Consider the following 20,124-nt stretch of genomic DNA (forward strand, 5'->3'; position numbering starts at 1 on the left):
GCTAACTTTTGATGATACCAGTGTCAATCTCCTTGGAATGTATAGATGTGTTCTCAAACACAAGAACCAAGAGTATGGGGGAGAGGGACAACCCTGTCTTGTGACAATGGAAATGTAAAAGGACTCAAAATTGGTACCATTGGTCAATATTGCCGCAGTTGGTGACAATTACAAAGACATTATTTTCGTGCACATGTTGGAACCCAACAAGGTGTGAAAAGGAGCAATTGACCCTGTTGAAAGCCTTCTTGGCATCAATGGACAAAATACAGGTGGGGATAATGTGTGTCTTAGCATGGAAAAGGAAATCAACTGTTCTAGTAGTGTTATCATTGGCCTAATGTCCAGAAATAACGCAAACTTGATCCAAGGCTACACATTCAGGAAGAAGGGGTAACAATCTATTAGCCAATACCTTGGTATATATAACATCCACATTGAGATGTGAGATGGGTCTAAAATTGCTGCAATACATGGGCTCCCCACATGGTTTGGGTAAAACAAAATATGTGTGCTAGTAAGAAATTAGGGGGATAGGATGATCCTGGTCAGTTGAATTGAAAAAGGCAGAAGTGAGAAAAATAAAGAGGGAGCAAACATTTCTCTGATTTTAAGATTTTAATAGAAATGCAAAGAAACCTCCACGGCCTCAGCCACTGCTTGGTATAAAGTTGGAGAAGTGCTCTTCTGTGTATATACCTTCATCTCCTCAAAGAAGGAAGAAGTCTTGAAAGGATGTCATGTGTTCGAGATATTATAGATTTTTCATTAATAATGGCGGAATTCATCAGCAATGTTTTAGGAGGCTTCGGGTGTCTAGCCTTGTTAGCAAACACAAAGCGAGCCTTTTTGGTGTTATCCCTATATGATAGACTGGGAATCTCATTTAATTTCTGTCTTCTAACATTAAATAATTGTGACAAAAGATTTGGAAGTTTCCCTTTCATACATAGCTTCCACTTGGGCTATTTGTCCTAGGAGGATCAAATTTCTTTAGATCTTTCTTTTTATGGCCCCGATTAGTAATTGGATGTATAGGGTCAGAGTTAATTGATGATTGGTAAGAAAATCTAAAGTAGTTCTCAAAGGCCACCACACAGAAAGAGTCCTTAAGTAGAGATTAATTTATTTTCCAAAAAAAAGAGAAACTACCTTTAGGTAAGCAACCAAAGTCCAATGAGGTGAGAGCATGAGCGCAAGCCAATACTGGCCTTGGATGGGCATAGATTGGAGACTGAAACCAAAAAATAATCCTACTGTACACGTTGAAAGAATTGGAGTGATTACTGTAGTTTCTCTCAAAAGGGTGTAAAATTTGCCAAACATCAACTAAGTTTAAATTATGCCATTAGTATTTTAGGTTACTAAATAAGGTAGGAGGAATTGCTCCAGTAGATCGATCCTGTCAAGGAACCAAACTGATCAATGCTAGAAGTTACAGAATAAACAACAAATTCCAACTGGTCATGGTTAGGGCCATAAATATTGCCAATCATAAAAGTAGTTGATGCTTAGGAATTTGTACCAACCGTTAGGATCAGTCTGGGAATGAAGAACCTCAGAAGCAAAATACTTATGCAAAGCTATAGAATCTCCCTTTGATTTAGCTAAGGGGTTGCTGCAATGAAGATGAAAACCAAGAACAATGAAAATTAGTAATCCTAAAAATGCATATCCTGTAAAAAAATAATGTGGCTTTTCATTACGGTGATGTTACAAAATTGTGTTTTTGTGGTATAATAAAACCTATAACATTAAGTGTGTATATATTAAAGTGAAGGTTAGATGCCATCAAAAAGGGGCTTTCTATTACATTGTAGCACCCAGTTAAATCTGGGTAAGAAAAGAGGGGAAAACAAAGTAAAGGAGGAATGGGGGGAGCTCAAGAAGAAAAGGAAACAGAAAAAGGAGCCTAATCTAATACTTTGCAGTGCCCTTGTAGCCTCCGGTCTAACTAGGTGAGATATTTTTGGTAACAGAGAGGGGACCACACGTACCAACCTGAAATAGGTAATGAAGAGAATTGCTCAATTTTCATTGGATATTAAACTGTGAAAAGAGAGGCTCACAAATACATAACCTAAAACACTAAGCCATCAGGATAACACATAAAAGATAATAAAAGTGTTGTAATCCAAATGTAGATATAGAAAAAACAAGTCCATAACAAATGAAGTCTAAGCAACTGAGTTATAATAAAGAAATTCCAGCATAGCCAAAAAACATGTGGCATGCCCTGAGAGACAAAATCACCGGAGAGTGCTATGAATAACTCAGTGTTCTCCAGAGGATCCAGTGGTGAGGATGTTGGGTTGCAAGCTAATACCAGACTGCAGTTCTTGGGCACACCAAGGTGGGCAGAACAGCACTAAGTACAAAATCAACATACAAAAAAGCAGTCAAAGATAGTCCAGGGGCGAGGCAGGTGAAAAGCAGGTCAGACGCAAGTCAGGGGTCATGGACACTGGAGGGTAAAGCGACATGAGTGACACAGAGTCACAGGTAGCACCAGGACACCAAGATGCTGGATATACTTGGAACAGCAAGACAGGACCTGCACAAGGCAAGAGACGGGGAAATACCAGACTGGACAACAAGAGGTTGGAATAGGAGTTTAAGAGGGGAACGGGCAAGGTGGCACAGGAATCAGTTCAGCACAGCTAGGGGCTCGACAGTAGTGAAGGCGCGTTGCTTGAAGACTGTGTCTGAGCCAGCTGTCTAAAAGCGGTACATTGTCTTTCATGAAAATATATTTTACAGTATAATATAATAGTATCTGTATAATAAAGTTTAAAACACAAAATCATGTCAAAATATTAAACTAAATTAAATAAATTTTAAAAAAAATTAATAATACATAGCGATACCTAGCGATGGCTGTACGGACCAATGTCACCGGGATCTCCCGGGAAATGTCAGCCCACTCACTGGGGGACAAATCGACTTAGAAGACGTGGCCAGAGGATAGCAGGACACTGGAGGACGCTGGAAGACGCCAATGGTACCAGGTAAGCTTTTATTTTTTTAGCTACCCCAAGTGTAGCTTGGAATTACCACTTTCAGCTGTTTTTTTTTACCCTGAGCCACATTCGGGCTTACCGCTGGGGGGTAAGCCAAGGTCTATTAAGATCCATCTTCTGATTCGCTCTGGGAGGGACAATGCAGATTAAGCCTGAGAGGGCAGGCGCACTTAGGGTCAGAACTCCAAGCTTGCGTAAGAGGTAAAAAACTCCGCTTTAGCTAGGAGGAGGCAAATGTGACAACCTGAAGTACTTGTTCACTTAGCGACAATTGAAGAAATCCAGATTGAGAGGATCACCAGCATTGCTTAGGCAAAATGGAAAACAGGCACAAAGACGGATCCAGAATCATTCTTTAACAGGGGGTGCATTGCATCATGATTTTTTCTTAACTTGTTTCCAAGAAAATGGAGAAGACACGGCCAGTTAAGGAAGTTGGATGTACCACTATGGCAAAGATAAGGACTGCAGTTAGAAAACTTGCCTGAAAGAAAACTTTGTAAGTGCTCCAAGTGAAGGAAAGTAGTCTACTTGCCGTCTTTGAAAGCGATTAATGGAAAAGAATAAACCCAATAATATCTGATATCCTGGGCATGGAGAACATCAAGGACAGGTTTTAACACCCCATGTTGTTCCTGACCATTAAAGGTAATGGCTTCCTGTGATCAGACAGTCTTCATGATCTTTCCTTTGAGACAATAAGAATGGAGTCTGCAGATGACACCTCTATGGTGATTAGGATCGTGAGCTTTTGGGACCCAGTGGCCTTTGTATCCTATCTATCTCAATGAAATGATCCTTGGGTTTATACATATAATATAAATCATTGAAAATTGCTGAAACTGCAGAAATTAATTCACTCTCACAGACTCAAGGAGGCCCCTGATTCTGGTGTTACTATTCTTTTTTGATTTTCCAATTCATCAAGCTTTTATAGGAGCGATTGTCAAACAGTGGAGTGGAGTTTAAGGTGGCAATGTATTGTTGTAAATGGTTTCTAATATCATCAGTTGCCCTTTCATTTTCCTCAACTCTGATGCCCATGTCCCTCTTTAATTTAGCCACCTCAGATTTATAAGTGTTTTTTATATGTTGGATATAGAGTTTAAAATCAGCTTAGTGATTTGAAGTAGTTTTGTATATTCCACCCATCAAAAAAGAGGGACCAAAAAAGTTGAGGCGCTGTAGCCACAGTCATCTTAGGGCCTTTTTGCTTGTGAGGCCCTGGAGTAGAGGAGCCAGGCCTAACCAGGACTTTCTATATGGAGTGCAGATTAAACACCAAGCCTTTCTTAAACTTTCTACCAATGATGGATACTTGGAATAATTTGGGGTTTTAAAGAACCCTTAAAATAGGTTTCAGGTCCCATGGAACCCTTGATACAACTAATTTATTTGGGTTATTAGGAAAAAGCCACCCAAACTGGTGGCCATTGGAAAGAATACCACCTTTATAAAATAAAAGTTATAAATAATTAAAAGCTAGAGTCGTGCAGCTGGCTCTACCAAGTGGTGTTGGCCCCAAAACTATGCAGGTATCATCAAACTGGAGGTCAATCAGCCACACTATAAGGAACCGCCAGGAACCTTGGTTGAGAAAGCCACTAACCACATAAGTAAAAAATACCTAATAAGTGGTATACATTTATGATACCAGAATAGATTTAGGAAGCATTTACTCAACAGCAGTTAAAGAGAATCTGTGCTTTGGCCATGCAGATTACAGTGACATAATCCCTCAAAAACTGATCACTCCACCCATGAGAAGCATGTGTAAGTTTCAGTTAGGCTAGGTACACATGTGCAATAATTATCATTAGAAAACACATGATTAACGACTGATCAACATTTATTCACGATTATTTTGAACAATCATATGGTGCACCATTCTGTACATGCTGTAACGATACGATCGTTCAAATATAGTTCACCAATTGATCGTTGCCCAATCAGATCCGCTGGGGCGGTTGTTTGTGTCCAGCGACAATACTTGTCGTTGTGCACTTGAGTGTGTTAGCTGTAGCCATAAGCCCTTCTATCGTATTATCAGAAGTTCTCAATGCTGTTTTAGGCTAGATAAAAAACTCTAAGCATGTCAACCAATTTTACTTTATGAGGTCATTCAGTGCCCAGGCAGACAGGAACAAGAAGTGATGAGGTGCAGACATCTCATGAAGTTCTTCATGGCATTAAACTATTCCTAGCTATGTATGACAACAAATAAGGTTATTGTTTCCAGCTTTCTTTGTTGAATAAATCACTGCTTTGGGTGAAGGCTTTTTGAGAGCCCATACTTGTGCCACTTGATAACTATTTCCTATAGAATTATTATTTAAAATGACTTTTCAACTTACACGCTATTATAGTGCACTACACCCCAATAAAGCTGTCAAATGTTTCATCAGTATGTTGTCAATAATTTTCCTGAACTACCTATTTAACATTCTGAAAATTACAAAAATTGAAATGAATTTGAATAGGGAAAAAAAATGTTAATTTTCAATATAAAAGAATCAAAAGCCATGTCAGGTGGGGCTCTGTTACAGAAATTTACTGTCCAATGACAATGGTTTTTACTCAGACATGAAGAGAAAAAGATCTGCAACAGGGACACCGAAAAAAAAAATTTGGAAGTAGAGTAAAAATGTACGGGGCTCTATCTGTAAGAAAAGTAGATATTCTTAGCCGGGTGGGGGAAATGATTAAGTGGTGGCTGAGGCTTGGCACATTAGTTGAGAAGTGATTATTTTGTTCATTGACCTGTCCTGGCAGATTGATGAACAATCGATTAGGAACGAACACTGCTTCTAAAAATACTAGATTCCTTTTTATATTTCAGAACTTTTTTCCCCACCAGCCTGAATTAAATGTCACATAGGAGTTCTGATGACTTTACTTGTTGATCAATGACGCCTAAGTAGTAGAAATGACAGCCTTTGTTTCCTTTGGTACAGGTAAACCCTAATGAGTGTGTTATCTCTTCAACAGCAAGCTTTAGCATAATACCAGCAGTCCTCAACACTGTTAAAAAAGCCCACTCTAAGCATGTCAGCCCATTTCACTTTAATAGGAGGTCGCCCAGTATGGCAGACAGGAACAAGAAGTGTTGAGGTGCAGACATCTCATGGCATTCTTCATGGCATTAAACTATTCCTAGGTACATATGACAGCAAATATAGTTTTAGTTTCCAGCTTTCTTTGTAGAACAAATCAGAGAGCCCATACTTGTGCCATTGGATAATTATTTCTTTAGAATTATTATTTAAAATGACTTATCACTTACAGGCTGTTATAGTGCACTACACCCCATAAAAGCCGGCAAATGTGTCAGTATGTTGTCAATGATTTTCCTGAACCACCAATTCAAAACAATTGTAAAATATTTTTAAATAGGGAAAATAATTTTTACATTTAAAATATATAAAAAATAGAATCCATGTCAGGTAGTCATTGCTGTCCAGAGCTCTGTTACAGGAATTTACTGTACAGGGACACAGACACCAATAACTTGGAAAGTAGAAGAAAGTTGTAGGGGGCTCTATCTCTAAAGATAGTAGATATTCTCAGCCAGGTGGAGAGAAATTATTATCCTTTGCCAGTTCTTCTAGAAGTAGTGGCCAAAGTATGGCACTTTCAGAAGAGATTGGGTGTGCAAATAGGAAAGTGCTCAAAGGAAAGTGTACAAAGTACATGTTTAATTGTATGTTGCATATTAGTGTGCATTGTGTTAGGAGCCAGTTATACTAATAAGTTGTATTAAGGGACATTATATAGTGCTCCACTGTTTTTGTTTTTTTGCACTGCAATGCACAGTAGTGTGTCACCTAATGTTGTGTTGTTTTCTTATGTATTATGGTGCCACATAGAGTTATTGTACAGGTAATGTGTGTTACAATAATGCATGCAATAATGCATGGGATACACTTTTTCACAAGTGTATCCCACTTGTGACAGGTTGCCTTTTAAGCCCAATATTTGCAATCTCCCCTCCCAGTTTAGATGTCTATTGAGCAGACAGCAGCCACTGGTGATTCCAAATTCAAAAATGGAGACTGGGGTCACCAGCATAGAAGGTGATAGCTTGCAACTCTGGCTCCTAACTATCCATCTACAATAGAGTTTCCTAATCAATTGACAAGGTCAGGACATGCATGGAAAGATTTTTGCTAGGTATTTCACTTTTTATTTTTCTATTACATTTCATTCACTTCCTGTTCTGGCATGACAACTTTTTATTTTATTTTACAGCTGATGGTGGGTGAAACTGCTTATATTTTGTCATTCCTGACAAACACCACTACCCCCAAATCGAGTATGGTAATGAAACTCAAAGTGTTATTAATACTCTATCCAGTGCAGAGATTGCTGCTGTTAGGGTGTTGTACATGACTTGCTCCTATGCAAGGACCCATGATGTCAATCAAGGTCATGTCAGAGGAGGACACAGTAGGGTGTCTCTCCATCGCCTTATATAGAAAAGCACTTTTGTTTTACCGCCACTGAAAACGGTCAGGAGAGATTGTTCCCAGCGACATTACAACGTGCCCATTTTCCTGATACCAACATATCACCTCCAAGAACTATCTTTAACATATCCCATGCTAAGTGGCACTAAGGCAGTAATCAATGTTCAGGCCCCATGGAGTGAAACTACACAGCTGGCAGCATATCCACATGGTCTAAAAGTGTTGTAGCTTTGGCTACCATGCCACAATCTACAGCGTACAAAGAAAGAATCGGGGAGCTTGGGACCACAGCAAAACACCTCGAGCTTAAAGTTCACATGAAGCTAGTAGATAAACCCAACACCTCCAATAAGACAGATTCATTGGTTCCACATATCGATTGATGAGGAAATAACTCTGCATCCCCTATGGGTCTGAAATGACCTTAATTCCCTTTACCGGCCAGTGATTTTGACTGATCGGTGTATGCAACAACTTGAAACAAATAAGACAGAAGGCAAATATGATTTTTTTTTTTTATTGCAGGATAGGTAATAAAAAGACATAAAACAATGTACCTTTAGGTTGGAGTTGTGCATTATAAATGAAAAATTACAACAGCAAAAAAAATATTTTGTTAACTGTGAAATTTCCTTCCTTCTTGTAGTATCGCTGGAATGGGACAGAAACTCCCAAATGATAACATATAAATCAAAAAGCAATCTTTAGGCAGATGCAAAAAATGTTGCCTCTCCAATTAAACCAAACTACAGGAACATCACGGAAACAAGATTATCTTTTAAACTGTTGTAATTAAAAGGAATGTTAGTGGTGGGTCTGCCAAGTTTGACATTTGTTTGGTAATCACAATGGACCATCAGTAATAGAAAAGTAAGGCACTAACAGGCACAGGAGTTACCAGTCCTGCAGATATTTGGCACTGGATATTCATGAACAAGCAAAGACAGTGAACCTGTTTCTGCACGTCTAACACCCATTAAGTATACTGAAGGCCTATTGTGCCTTGGACTAGGAAGAGGGGCTCGGAAGTCCTTAACAACCTATCCTGCCTCCCCAATCAACCCCCCTTCCCCATCCCTGGCACCTTAGAATATGTTACTGGCATAGCATTATGACATCCCATTTTTTTTTTTTTTAATTGGTCAGCAATGCACAAAATTTATGATGAACTGACCAGCAAAATTATTGGCACCCCCATCTATACAACCTATAGCTTCCTTAAGGACAGGAGACCAGCTCAACTGCCAGCGATCCCAGTTTTGAGGTACAAATCTCAAGGCTGATCCCAAAACCTTAAAGTTACCATATCCTTCAAGCCTTTCAAGAATTCATTTTTTGATCAATATTAGTACAATAAAAATCCAACCCAGATATTGTTGTGGCATTCCTATCCTTAAATATGCCCAACTTTTTTTTATAATTTTTTTTTTAATTAAAAAACAAACCATTAATACTTAAAAAAAATTTTGTTTTACAAAAACAAACAATAAATGATATCTCTTAAAAAACAAAAGTTCTATAATTTATGAGGTAATAATTTTGTTTTTATTTTTTTTATTTTTTATTATCACCTATTATACTACTCTACACTAGTCAAACTATGCTACACTAAATATACAAATGCTACACTAGACTACAAAATATTTTTTAAAAAATATGAAATTGCAAAAGGAATTGTAAATGTATAAAAAGGTATTACAAAGTAAAATAGAAAAATGTTTATGTAGTAAGAGTGCTAAAAACTGGCAAAGTTCAGGAATGGAAAATCCTACCTGTAAGACCTGAGTTTTATACAACTATTACCCCATCTAGTGGCTTATTTAGGGAATAGCAGCTACAGAAGTAAATTGAAGTTTTGTTTAGCTATTGCTCCAGGTAGTGTTTTTTGGCATTTTTTTTTTTACTTTTAGGGGAAGGCAACAGCAACAAAAATACTTTCAACTTTTTCAGTAATAAGACTAGGCAGGTAGACTGAATTTAAAACTATAATACTGAATTTTCCCTTACAATGGAAGTCTACCGCCGACATTAATTTGTAATTGGCAGAACATAAAACATTCTCAATCGTTACATGAACAGTATTTTTTTTCACAAACCCCTATAAAAATCCTAACAGTATGGCCAAAAAAAAAAAAAAAAGTTAAAAAGGTAGGTAAAAATATCAACTGGCTCTATGCAGCCTTAAAAACATCATGTATCCCATTTAATTGGACAACTTGATTGTTGTCATACAAAATAATGCTTCAGCACCTGTTATTTTAAAAGAAAAAAATTGTTAATTGTTGTTTTTTTAATGGTTGTTAAAAAATGTTAATACAGTTAAATTGTTAAGCTTCAAGTTAATACAGATCACCGAGCAAGCAGCAACGCAAGATTGAAGAAGTGTATTGTGCAAGTTATCCTTCTTCAAAATCTAATGCCATCTTACCATTGCTGAATGGCCAGTGTGACCAAGAAAAGTGCCTAGGGAGGGGTAGCAGCATATTTTTTTTTCAGAACACTGTGCAAAAAGGGTTCAATGAATATGACCACCCCACCCATAGTGTTTAAGGTGCTGTAAAGACCCCTTTATCTGCAACTAATACAGTGGGGGGATAACTACGCAAATTGATGTTAAAAACAGTTCAGAAACTGGAAAAAGATAAAAAAAAAAAAAAAAAATCCCCCAACTGCATGTGTGTTACCTACAATCAAAGAACCCTGAAGTAGAATGGTGTTCATATGGCCTTTGCAAATAGCATAATTGAATACGATTTAAATAGGGGTTTACCTTTTCTTTCTTTTTTTTTTTTTATCTCAAACAAGTCCATTATTCAAAAAGAAAAAAAGTCTGAAACTATTCCCAATATTGGAATAATTTCTTATATATTTCTTTATCTTATTTCCCGCTCTTCTTCTTGATGTTTCAGAAATCTTATTTCCTGCTCTTCTTCTTATACTTTCCTCCCACAGATTTCTGTCCAGAGGGGCCAGACTTACGTTTAGCTTCCTCAGCCTCCATTTCGGCAATACACATTGTAGCCACCTGAGCCAAGATATCCAGGCGGCTAAGATTAGCTCCTTCAATAATGGTTGACGGAGAAGCAGGGAGAGAATTACTTTCCTCTTGGGTTTGGGAAGGGCTTTCGGGGAGCTCAGCAGAGCCAGCTTCCTCCGCCTTCATAGCTGGGGCCATGCTTTGCATGATGATCCCTTGGTGGACGGTGGCTACAGCATGGATGGAATTCCCGAGTGGATAGAGCACAGGCATTAAATTTGAATAAGTCGGAACCACAATCATGTTGGTTGGCAGCGCTGCACGGGCAGCAGCGGAAGTGCTTGGACCATCTTCGGGATTAGGTTGGGGTTGTTCAGCTTTCATTGGAGTTTTTCCCTTACGAGAGAGGGTGTACAGCTCTGGATCCACACCATCTTGGCGGAGCATTTCAGGTAGAATTCTTCGGCGAGCATTAATGAACCAATTACATATCTGTAAAAGAAAGGCAAGGAACCCACTTAGAAAAAAAAAAGTCACAATAAAACTGAAGATCAACAAGACAACCCAAGATAAAAGTTTAGTGGCCCCCCCAACTCCGGTTATGGCTTTATGCACCAATTTACACAGTGGTGCTTTGGAAGATCCAGACTGCAGAACTAGACTAACTTATTGGGTGCTTTCTAGAAATGAACCAGACATTTACATCAAATCATTGAATGTTACATGACTTCTGACTGGCTGAAGAATTGTTCTGGGTAACCCACATTTATTTCATATTAACAGCCTTAGGAGGATCCTTCTTAAAGCAAGCCCCTAACCTGTAGACCAAACAAATTCTTAGCCATGCTTTTAGTCTTTAGCTCCTTTCTAATGGCATCATGCAACTTACTTGGCATATAGACAGCTCTGTCTCCCTGGCCATCCATGCTTTTTCTTCTTCTGTTGGGTAGGCATGGTGGCGATGGTCAGAAAGCCATTTACGCAGTAGATCCACGGCTGCTTTGGGAAGATTTCCCCTCTTCTTTTTTGCGGGAGGCCCAGAATCCTGGCTGCCATCGCTTTCAACTTCATCATTTGTTTCATTTGCAGGAATCTCCAATATCAGGCTGTTATCACCTAAATCACCTATATCTCCTCCATCACCTCCATCCCCTCCATCCCCTTTAACACATTCGTTGCTTGCTTTATTCGCGGGAGTATCAGATTCCAGGCTGCTGCAATCACTTGATTCACCTCCGCTGTTTGTTCGTTTTTTGGGGTACTTTCCTTTGGATTCTTTAGGATCCAGTTTGGAACCTAAGGAAGGCAATCAGAAGATCAGATGTAGCAAAAAGTGTGTTGGTCTACAAACATAAAAAGTTTTGAAAACAAAATATTTATCTTTTCCTGAAATAAAATGGCAAATCCTTTTTATTTGCCTGTACCATGCCAACAGGTCAATGATCAAAGAGGCAATGCCTCCTATGACACCATAGGGTTACTTGAGGATTAGAGGAAGAGGCACCCTTAAATATTTCATGAATATGGATTAAATTGGCTTGGGTGATTTTATTAAATTGGTTCTGTCATTAACTAATCTTGGTAACTCTTAAGGTGCGTACACACTTCCAATTTTTATCGTTCCAATCGAACGACGAACGATCGATTGGGCAAAAAATCGTTCGTAAAAAAGTAACCAACGAGGCCGACGAACGAGGAAAGTTGTTGGAAACGAACGACCGGCGGAACGGATTGGACGACGATCGTTGAACATCGTTCGCGTGTACGGTCGTTCGTTGATCGTCCATGTTCAGAGCATGCGTGATGAACGAACGTCCGTTCACTTTCCTGTCGTGCACATAGTTCCTCTATCGCTCAAACGATCGTATCTATTGTGTGTACAATATCTACGAATATCTACTATCTACGAATATCTACTATCTATCGTGTTGTTACCTCTATGTGCAGGATCGGTGCTATACGATCGTTCGTATATATCGTGCAGGAACGTTCGTCGTTCGTTTTCCGACGATAATAATTGGAAGTGTGTACATAGCTTTAGTAGTAGAACTTATCTAGTAGACGAGCTGTTTGACAAAGAAAAGGGCTGTCATTTGAGACCTCCATGAATAGCCCTTGGCCTCTTCTACATTCTCATGCATTAAGTAGTCACCCCACCCCCTGTAGTCACCTCCTCTTACACCACAGGAGGACTGCATTAGCCCAGTGCCTGGAAGCCTATACACCTTTTGTTTCACTGATCAGTGTGAATTAGCATTCCAATTCCCACCCATACAAACCCCCCCCCAATGCCAACTTCCTGGGAACACCAATTTTCACAAAATCAGAGAACTTAATTAGAACAAAGTAAAATGTCCTAGAATGGGAAAGCAATGTGACAACAGACAGTCACAACATCAACCAGGAATGATCTACTATTGTCACCATCAGAAAACAATACCGGAGAGCTGTAAGATAAGGATTGTTGCAAAAGGATGAAAAAAAAAATGCAACAAAAGATGGTGACAACAGCAGCCCATGGCTGTAGGAGCCATGTTGTAATGACAACTTGTCTCCATCAAGTCCTGACCGGGTGACAACACAGCTGCACAAATGGAACTCTGGGACAGAGATGTCAACTTAACAGGAAGTACCTTAAACAAGAACATGGCAGGATAACTTTTTTTGTTGCAAATTTACATTTTATAAAGTCACATGCGATTTTTTTTAAATATTTGTTTTATTAACTTTTGTGCAAATAACTTTTTTTTAATAATTTTAATAAACTCACATGAATATGCAATTAAAACAAACTATTAGTTTTTAGTAACTTTTGCAGTTTATTAAAAGCTGCAAATTTTATTTTTATTTTTTAATGTAAAGCTTACAAACAATTCATTAAAAATAGTCTATGGTAACTTTTGCTGCTCACATGCCCAATGGCTAACACCAACGTGACTCGTGTCACTTTTGTCCAAGATGACATCTGCATGGAGTTTGCACGTGTTCCCTCCCACTTTCCTAAAAACATTGGCAGATATGTGAACAATAAATCACAGCTATGTATGCTTTATAGGAACATCAGATTGGGAATGTGTTCGGTGTATTAGAGAACCTCATCATCAGACAACCTTTCGGGGTAGATTCCTCTCCTCCTCCTGTCTGACATTTGCAACCCATATTTAATGTACAGCGCTGCGTAATATGTTGGCGCTATAAAAATGCTGTTTAATAATATTAATATGGTGGGGCAATAAGATGATGACTGTATGAGGGGCATTAGATGAAGATTTGGTAGATCTGACATCTATGGCATGCATAGCTCTGACATCTGATTGCAAATGCTCTACAATCATAGGACAAACTTTTTGAATTGTCGGACTTTCCCCGACAATTCCCAGTGTTTAGCAATGGCTGACAGCAAACAAGGATCGGAGAGGATAACAAACGCTGTTATCTTGCATCTCACACAATAGGACCCCCCCCCCCCAACAAACTTCTCCCTCCAAAAAACAACCAGAGAGCCAAGGATCTTCCCATCACAGCAAATGGATGTTCCTCACCCCTCCTCCTCTTGGGTGGGGGGATGTGAACGTGCATTACACATTTCTCCCCCCCCCCCCCACTACCTGCGACCACCACGATGCTGCGCATACCCCTCCGCCCTGTGCGCAGCCCTTTAAACGTGACGTCACCGCCCCACTTCCCCGCCACGCACATGGCTGTGCAACAATGACAGATCGTGTCACCCACACACTGCACGATGTGCGCACACACACAAACCGATCCACTCATTTACACCGACATGGATGACAAATAAAGCCACCCCATCCCTTTCCTCCTAGAAAAGTTTGCAAAAAAAAAAAACCTTATCCATACATGTCCAAAATGGACACACGTGCAAAGTTTGCACTCTTATGGGAAAGTGGATTTTCGCTGTGCAGCTAACAATCGCATGCAAAGTTGCTTTCGCTGACAAGGCTACTTCTTTGTTTGCAAAGAAATGGGAATCCCCCCCCCCCCCAATCCCCCTCCATCTTCCTCGCCCCCAGCTGTCATTTCCAAAAACTCCGAAATTCACTTAAACCAAACAAATCCAACTTTCTGCAGCAGCCAATTCCTCCAGCAAGACCGATTCGCAGCGTGAATGTACTTACTCATTGTTGTTTCGGGTGAAACCAGCAAGCCTGTCACTGGTCAGGTGTGATGTCCGTCTCTGGTCCGTCTAGCTGCGATTCTCAGCTGCAAAGCAAAAACTCTGTGACAGATATACCCAAATCCCTCCCCGGGAGCTCGGGCGGGGGCGGGCCGAGGTTTGAATACTCGGTGCCTGATTGGCTGCGCCGGGGAATCTTGGGAGGAGCCGGGCGGGTTTCTCTCACTTGTTGTCTTGTTAATGAAACTTTTATTGAAATTTAATTATCAACATTAACATATTGTCAGGTGAGACTGTAAGCCATTGTCATGGAAAAGATTCCTGGCACCAGGTCCGACAATGTCCTCCAACACCTGGACACCTTCACGCCCATCACTGGGAACATTCACCAATTTTATCCTTATTCACCTATTTCTCTCATTTATATCATATCAATTCTTATTTACATATTTCCCTTATTGTCATCCTTATGTATCTAAATTATATCATATTAATATTTCTTCATCTATATTACGTCATTTTCATCCGTATTTATCTAATTTATATCATTTATATCTTTGTTCACCCATCTCACTCCTTTTATCCTTATTTATCAATTTTATATCATATATAACTTTGTTCACTTATTTCCCTAGTTTTGTGCCTCATTAATCCAGTTTCTATAATATTTATAATTGTTCATCTATTTCCTTCATTTTTATCCTTATTTATCTAATTTATATCCTATATATACCCCTATACTTCACCTATTACCTTCATTTGTTCATCCATTTTTATCTAAAATCCATCACATATTTATTTTTTTCATCTATTTTCCTTCATTTTTCATCCAAATGTATCAAATTTCTATCATACTTATCCTTATTCACATAAGCGCATGTTATCCTCATTAATATCTAAATCATATATATCTTTGTTAATCTATTTCCCTCATTTTTCAGCCCCATTTATACATTCCCCTTCACATTTCAACACATTGCAGGCATGTTTGTCAGATTTTCCGATTTTCTTTATATATATTTTTTATTTATATATTTATAATATATATATAATTATATATATATATTCATATGTGCACATTTTTTTATCTTTTTCCGTCATATTTCAATATTTTGCACACTTTTACCACTTTTCATCTAATTTTCTTCACATTTCAATGCTCCTTTCATCCCAAACTTCTTATTTAAACACTTTGGATCCCTGTTTGTTCATTTACCGCACTTTACAAAGGTTTGTAGCACTTTTCACCAAATATCTTATATATTTGAAGACTTTTGAGCCCTGTTCATCTTTTTCCGTCATATTTCAATGCTTTGCACAAAAACTTTTTTAATATCTCAGAACTTTTTGGCCCCGATCATCTATTTCCCGCATTTGTTCGACGTTGTATAGCATTTATTACCCAATCACTTTTTTTGAAAACTTTGAATCGGTTTACTTTTTCCTCGCATTTTGCAATGCTTTGTAGCACTTTGCGACATATTTCTTGAAAATTGGAACATTTTGGATAATTTTTCATCTATTTTCCTCATAATTAATTGATTTGGGAATTATTTATTTTAATATTTAAAAATTAATTATTTAATAATTCAGAACTTTAGAGCTCTGATCATCTATTTCCGTCATATTTCGATGCTTTGGACCACTTTGCACCTAATTTCTTTAAAAGTTCGACACTTTATAGATATTTTCATTCATTTTTTGTATATTTCTTTGATTTGCGGCACTTTTAACGACATTCTTTATATTTTAACACTTTGGAGCTCTGTTCGTTTTAATTCCCTCATATTTTAATGATTTGGAGCACTTTTTATCTCCATCCTTTAAAATTCAAGCCCTGGTAATCAATTTCCCGCAAATACTATACTATTAAATACTTTGTATCACTGTTCGTTCGTTCGCTATAGATTACATTTTTCTGCAGAAATAATCATCCCCCGATTGCAAGGCTCTCCAACCCAGAAACTGATCATCTGTCATTTGTTCCCTTCAGATCGCATAGCTCTACAGCCATTGCACCGTTAATTCAGTCCCATGAGATTGTACTGCTCTACAGCCACTGCATTGCTCATTCCTGTCTAGTTTGGCAGGTGTGTGACAACACTATAGATGTCGGATTGCTGTCCTTGTTTTGTCAGGATGGGATGTTCTTCTGATAGCAGACAATTTCACTCCAAGTCTCTCTGTATAAAATCCCTTGGTGGGAATCCTTAGATGTGAATGTCCAGTTTTGTCCAGTCTTAACCTCTCCTCCATGTTGCTTTGTGTTTGCTGTCTGTGAACTCTTGGTGGACATTTTCCTTCACTCACTGTCCCAGAGATACTTCAGAAAGATCCTGAAATGGAAGTTGTGTGCAAAAACACATTATCAGTCTGATCAGAAATAAAAAAAAATCAGTTACCTGTGATCAGCTTCTGATTTCCCCCCAAAACATGTCCTCATTAGATACTTTCCTCTATAAATACCTATAAATATTAAACATGCACATATAAAGGTCTCCAGATGTTTGTTCATATGTATTTTATTGATTAGTGAACCCCAAAACTGCAATGGCAACATGACCTCCCCCCCCCCATATAAAAAAAAAACACCTAATAAAGAGACAAAGAAACAAAGATGTGTACATGAACAATGATTGTCTCATTGTGGCATTCCCTAGGAAAAAACTACAGCAGCAACTACAGTACCTTTTCAGTCATCCAGTAGTACAGACAGCTGTGCAGATGATTGATTTTTCAATATTTGTCTGGGGCAATGACAATCTGGGAACTGCACATAGACTAAAACAGGTATTCATACAATATAATAATACATAAATAAATGTTTTTTTGTGTCTATAACCCATTATTATAGCATCATGAGATGTGAAGTGCCCACCTAGACAATAAACAACTACTTAGGAGATTAACCGTATAACATCTTGTTACCCAACGCATTTCGCCTTTTGGCTTTCACAGGGGCACGTGGAAGATGTGAGTGGTCTAAATAATTAGGAAAGAATACCTTTGATAGGTATATACAAATAAATCAGCCATCAAAAGCAACAAAATGTGAGAGTAAATTATCTAAAGCAACAACAGTAATAGTGATCGTAACTTTATGAATATATTTCCAATATGAGTAGTTATTCAATATGTATGAATACAAATGGGGCCCAAATATAATTAAATATAAAAACATGGTGAATATGAATAATGATGAAGGGTAGGGTTATATAAATATGATTGTATAAATAAAATATATATATGAAAGAATATCAAATTCAACATATTGAAAAAATATATTATCTATATTGGTTATATAAATGAGGAGAGGATATAGTAGTGTATAGACTACAAGCACTAAATTAAAAAAGAAGAGAGTTACTTACTTAGGAGTAGCTGTATATGAACTATTAGTTGGCAAAATCCCAAGGGCAAGTTACAATCACTAATACTGTTACTACTTTAGAGTATGTACTCCCACTTTTTGTCACTTTTGATGGCTGATTTACTTGTATATACCAATAAACGATAACTGCTCCTAAAAATTTAGACCACTCATCTTTTTTACATAGCCCTAAGGAAGCCAAAAGGCGAAACGCGCCAAGTAACAAGGCGTTGTACGATTAATCTCCTAAATACAAACCATCTTCCAAAACAACATACCAGCTCCCAACAGCATAAGAAATTGTTTACAATTCAAATCTATGAGAAAAAAAGTTATATATAGCTAAATTGTAATTAATCCATCAAAATATATACCACATTATTAAAATGCCAGCAAACTTTATTATGTTATACAAAAAACTTGAAACAACATTACAATATACCACAATAACATAATGACAATCATGAATAAAAACAGCAAATACAGCTGCAATTCAGTTGTATGTAATCTTCATGGTCTTATACATGCTCAATTCAACGCATTTCACAGATACTTGGTCAAGTATGATTCATCCTCTCCTCAAATTGTGGTCCCATGCGCGGAAAAAAACAACCAAGGGAGCAAGGTACAGTGCCAGGGCAAAGCCACCTAACTCCAATCAGGTTATTCAAAATTAAAAAAATATAAGGAGTTCCAAAAAATGAGTGTAGATAAACTCAGGCTTAAGGCTTTGCCCTGATGCTGTGTCCTGCTTCCTTGATTGTTTTTTGATTGTATGTGAACACAATTTGAGGAGAGGGGACATCTCTGTCCAAATCATACCGGTATGATGTATAAGAATTTTTGTAAATATTTTTGAAAGGCAATATTTGCAGAGTGTACTTATTGTTATGGTTTAAATGTTTGTAACTTTAGGTCTTGTTATTTCCTGAAGAATTGGACCAAGTATCCGTGAAACGCCTTGAACTGAACATATGAGACCTCAGAGATTACATACAATTGAATTGCAGCTGTAACTCCTGTTTTTACAGTTTTCATGATTGTGGTTATATTATTGTGTTATATTGTAATGTGGTTTTAATTTTTTTTGTGTAACATAAAGTTTGCTGGTAATTTAATGTGTGAGTATATTTTGATGCCTACAAAGTCCTATTAATTACAATTGAGCTTTATATTTTAAATAAGTAATGGGGAAATAGCTCAATATTTAAAAAAAAACTTGAAATAGGTAACAGAAAACTTTTTTTCAAGTCTATGGACGTGATTGGGGAAGCAAACCATCCTTGGTTGTTGCATGTAGAGTCTGCAAAAAATGTAGCAATGCTACCACAATAAAAATTGGGTCCAAATATAATTCAATACAAATAAATGGTGAGTATGAATATTGGTGCTAGGTGAGGGGTATGGTTATAAAAATATGATTGTATAATTAAAAAATATATATGTAGGAATATCAAATTCAACATATTGAAGAAATATAATATCTATATTGGTTATATAAATGAGGAGAGGGTAAAGTAGTGTATAGACTACAAGCACTAAATTAAAAAAAGAAGAGAGTTACTTACTTAGGAGTAGTTGTAAATGAATTATTAGTTGGCAAAATCTCAAAGGTAAGTTACAATCACTATTACTGTTACTACTTTAGAGTGTCTACTGACTTTTTGTCACTTTTGATGGCTGATTTACTTGTATACACCAATCCACGATAACCGCTTCTAAAAATGTAAACCATATATCTTTTTCACATACCCCTGAGGAAACCAAAAGGCGAAATGCGCACAGTAATAAGACGTTATGTGATTAATCTCCTAAATACAAACCATCCTCCGAAACAGCATAACAGCTCCCAACAGCATAAAAAATGATTTACAATTCAAGTCTATGAGAAATAAAAAGTTATATATAGCTAAATTGTAATTAAGGCATCATAATATATACTACATCATTAAAATGCCAGCAAACTTAATTATGTCATACAAAAAAAAACTTGAAACTACATTACAATTTATCACAATATCATAATGACAATCATGAATAAAAACAGTAGTTACAGCTGCAGTTCAATTGTAAGTAATCTCCATGGTCCTATACATGTTCAATTCAACGCGTTTCACAGATACTTGGTCAGGTATGATTGGCCCTCTCTTCAAATT

General features: G+C 37.5%; 1 protein-coding gene across 1 annotated transcript; it reads right to left on the reverse strand.

The window, feature by feature from the left end:
- Positions 1-10,275: 10,275 nt before the first annotated feature.
- On the reverse strand, positions 10,276-14,162 carry LOC140325382 (uncharacterized). The gene is made up of 3 exons (XM_072403206.1): positions 14,072-14,162; positions 11,353-11,759; positions 10,276-10,955 (listed from the first exon to the last, which is right to left on the reverse strand). Exons 1-3 carry the CDS (start codon positions 14,160-14,162, stop codon positions 10,401-10,403), a joined length of 1,053 nt encoding a protein of 350 aa, XP_072259307.1. The 3' UTR covers positions 10,276-10,400.
- Between the last annotated feature and the right edge of the window lie 5,962 nt (positions 14,163-20,124).

This window comes from Pyxicephalus adspersus, chromosome 3 (genome assembly GCF_032062135.1).
Source record: "Pyxicephalus adspersus chromosome 3, UCB_Pads_2.0, whole genome shotgun sequence".
Classification (NCBI taxonomy): Eukaryota; Metazoa; Chordata; class Amphibia; order Anura; family Pyxicephalidae; genus Pyxicephalus; species Pyxicephalus adspersus.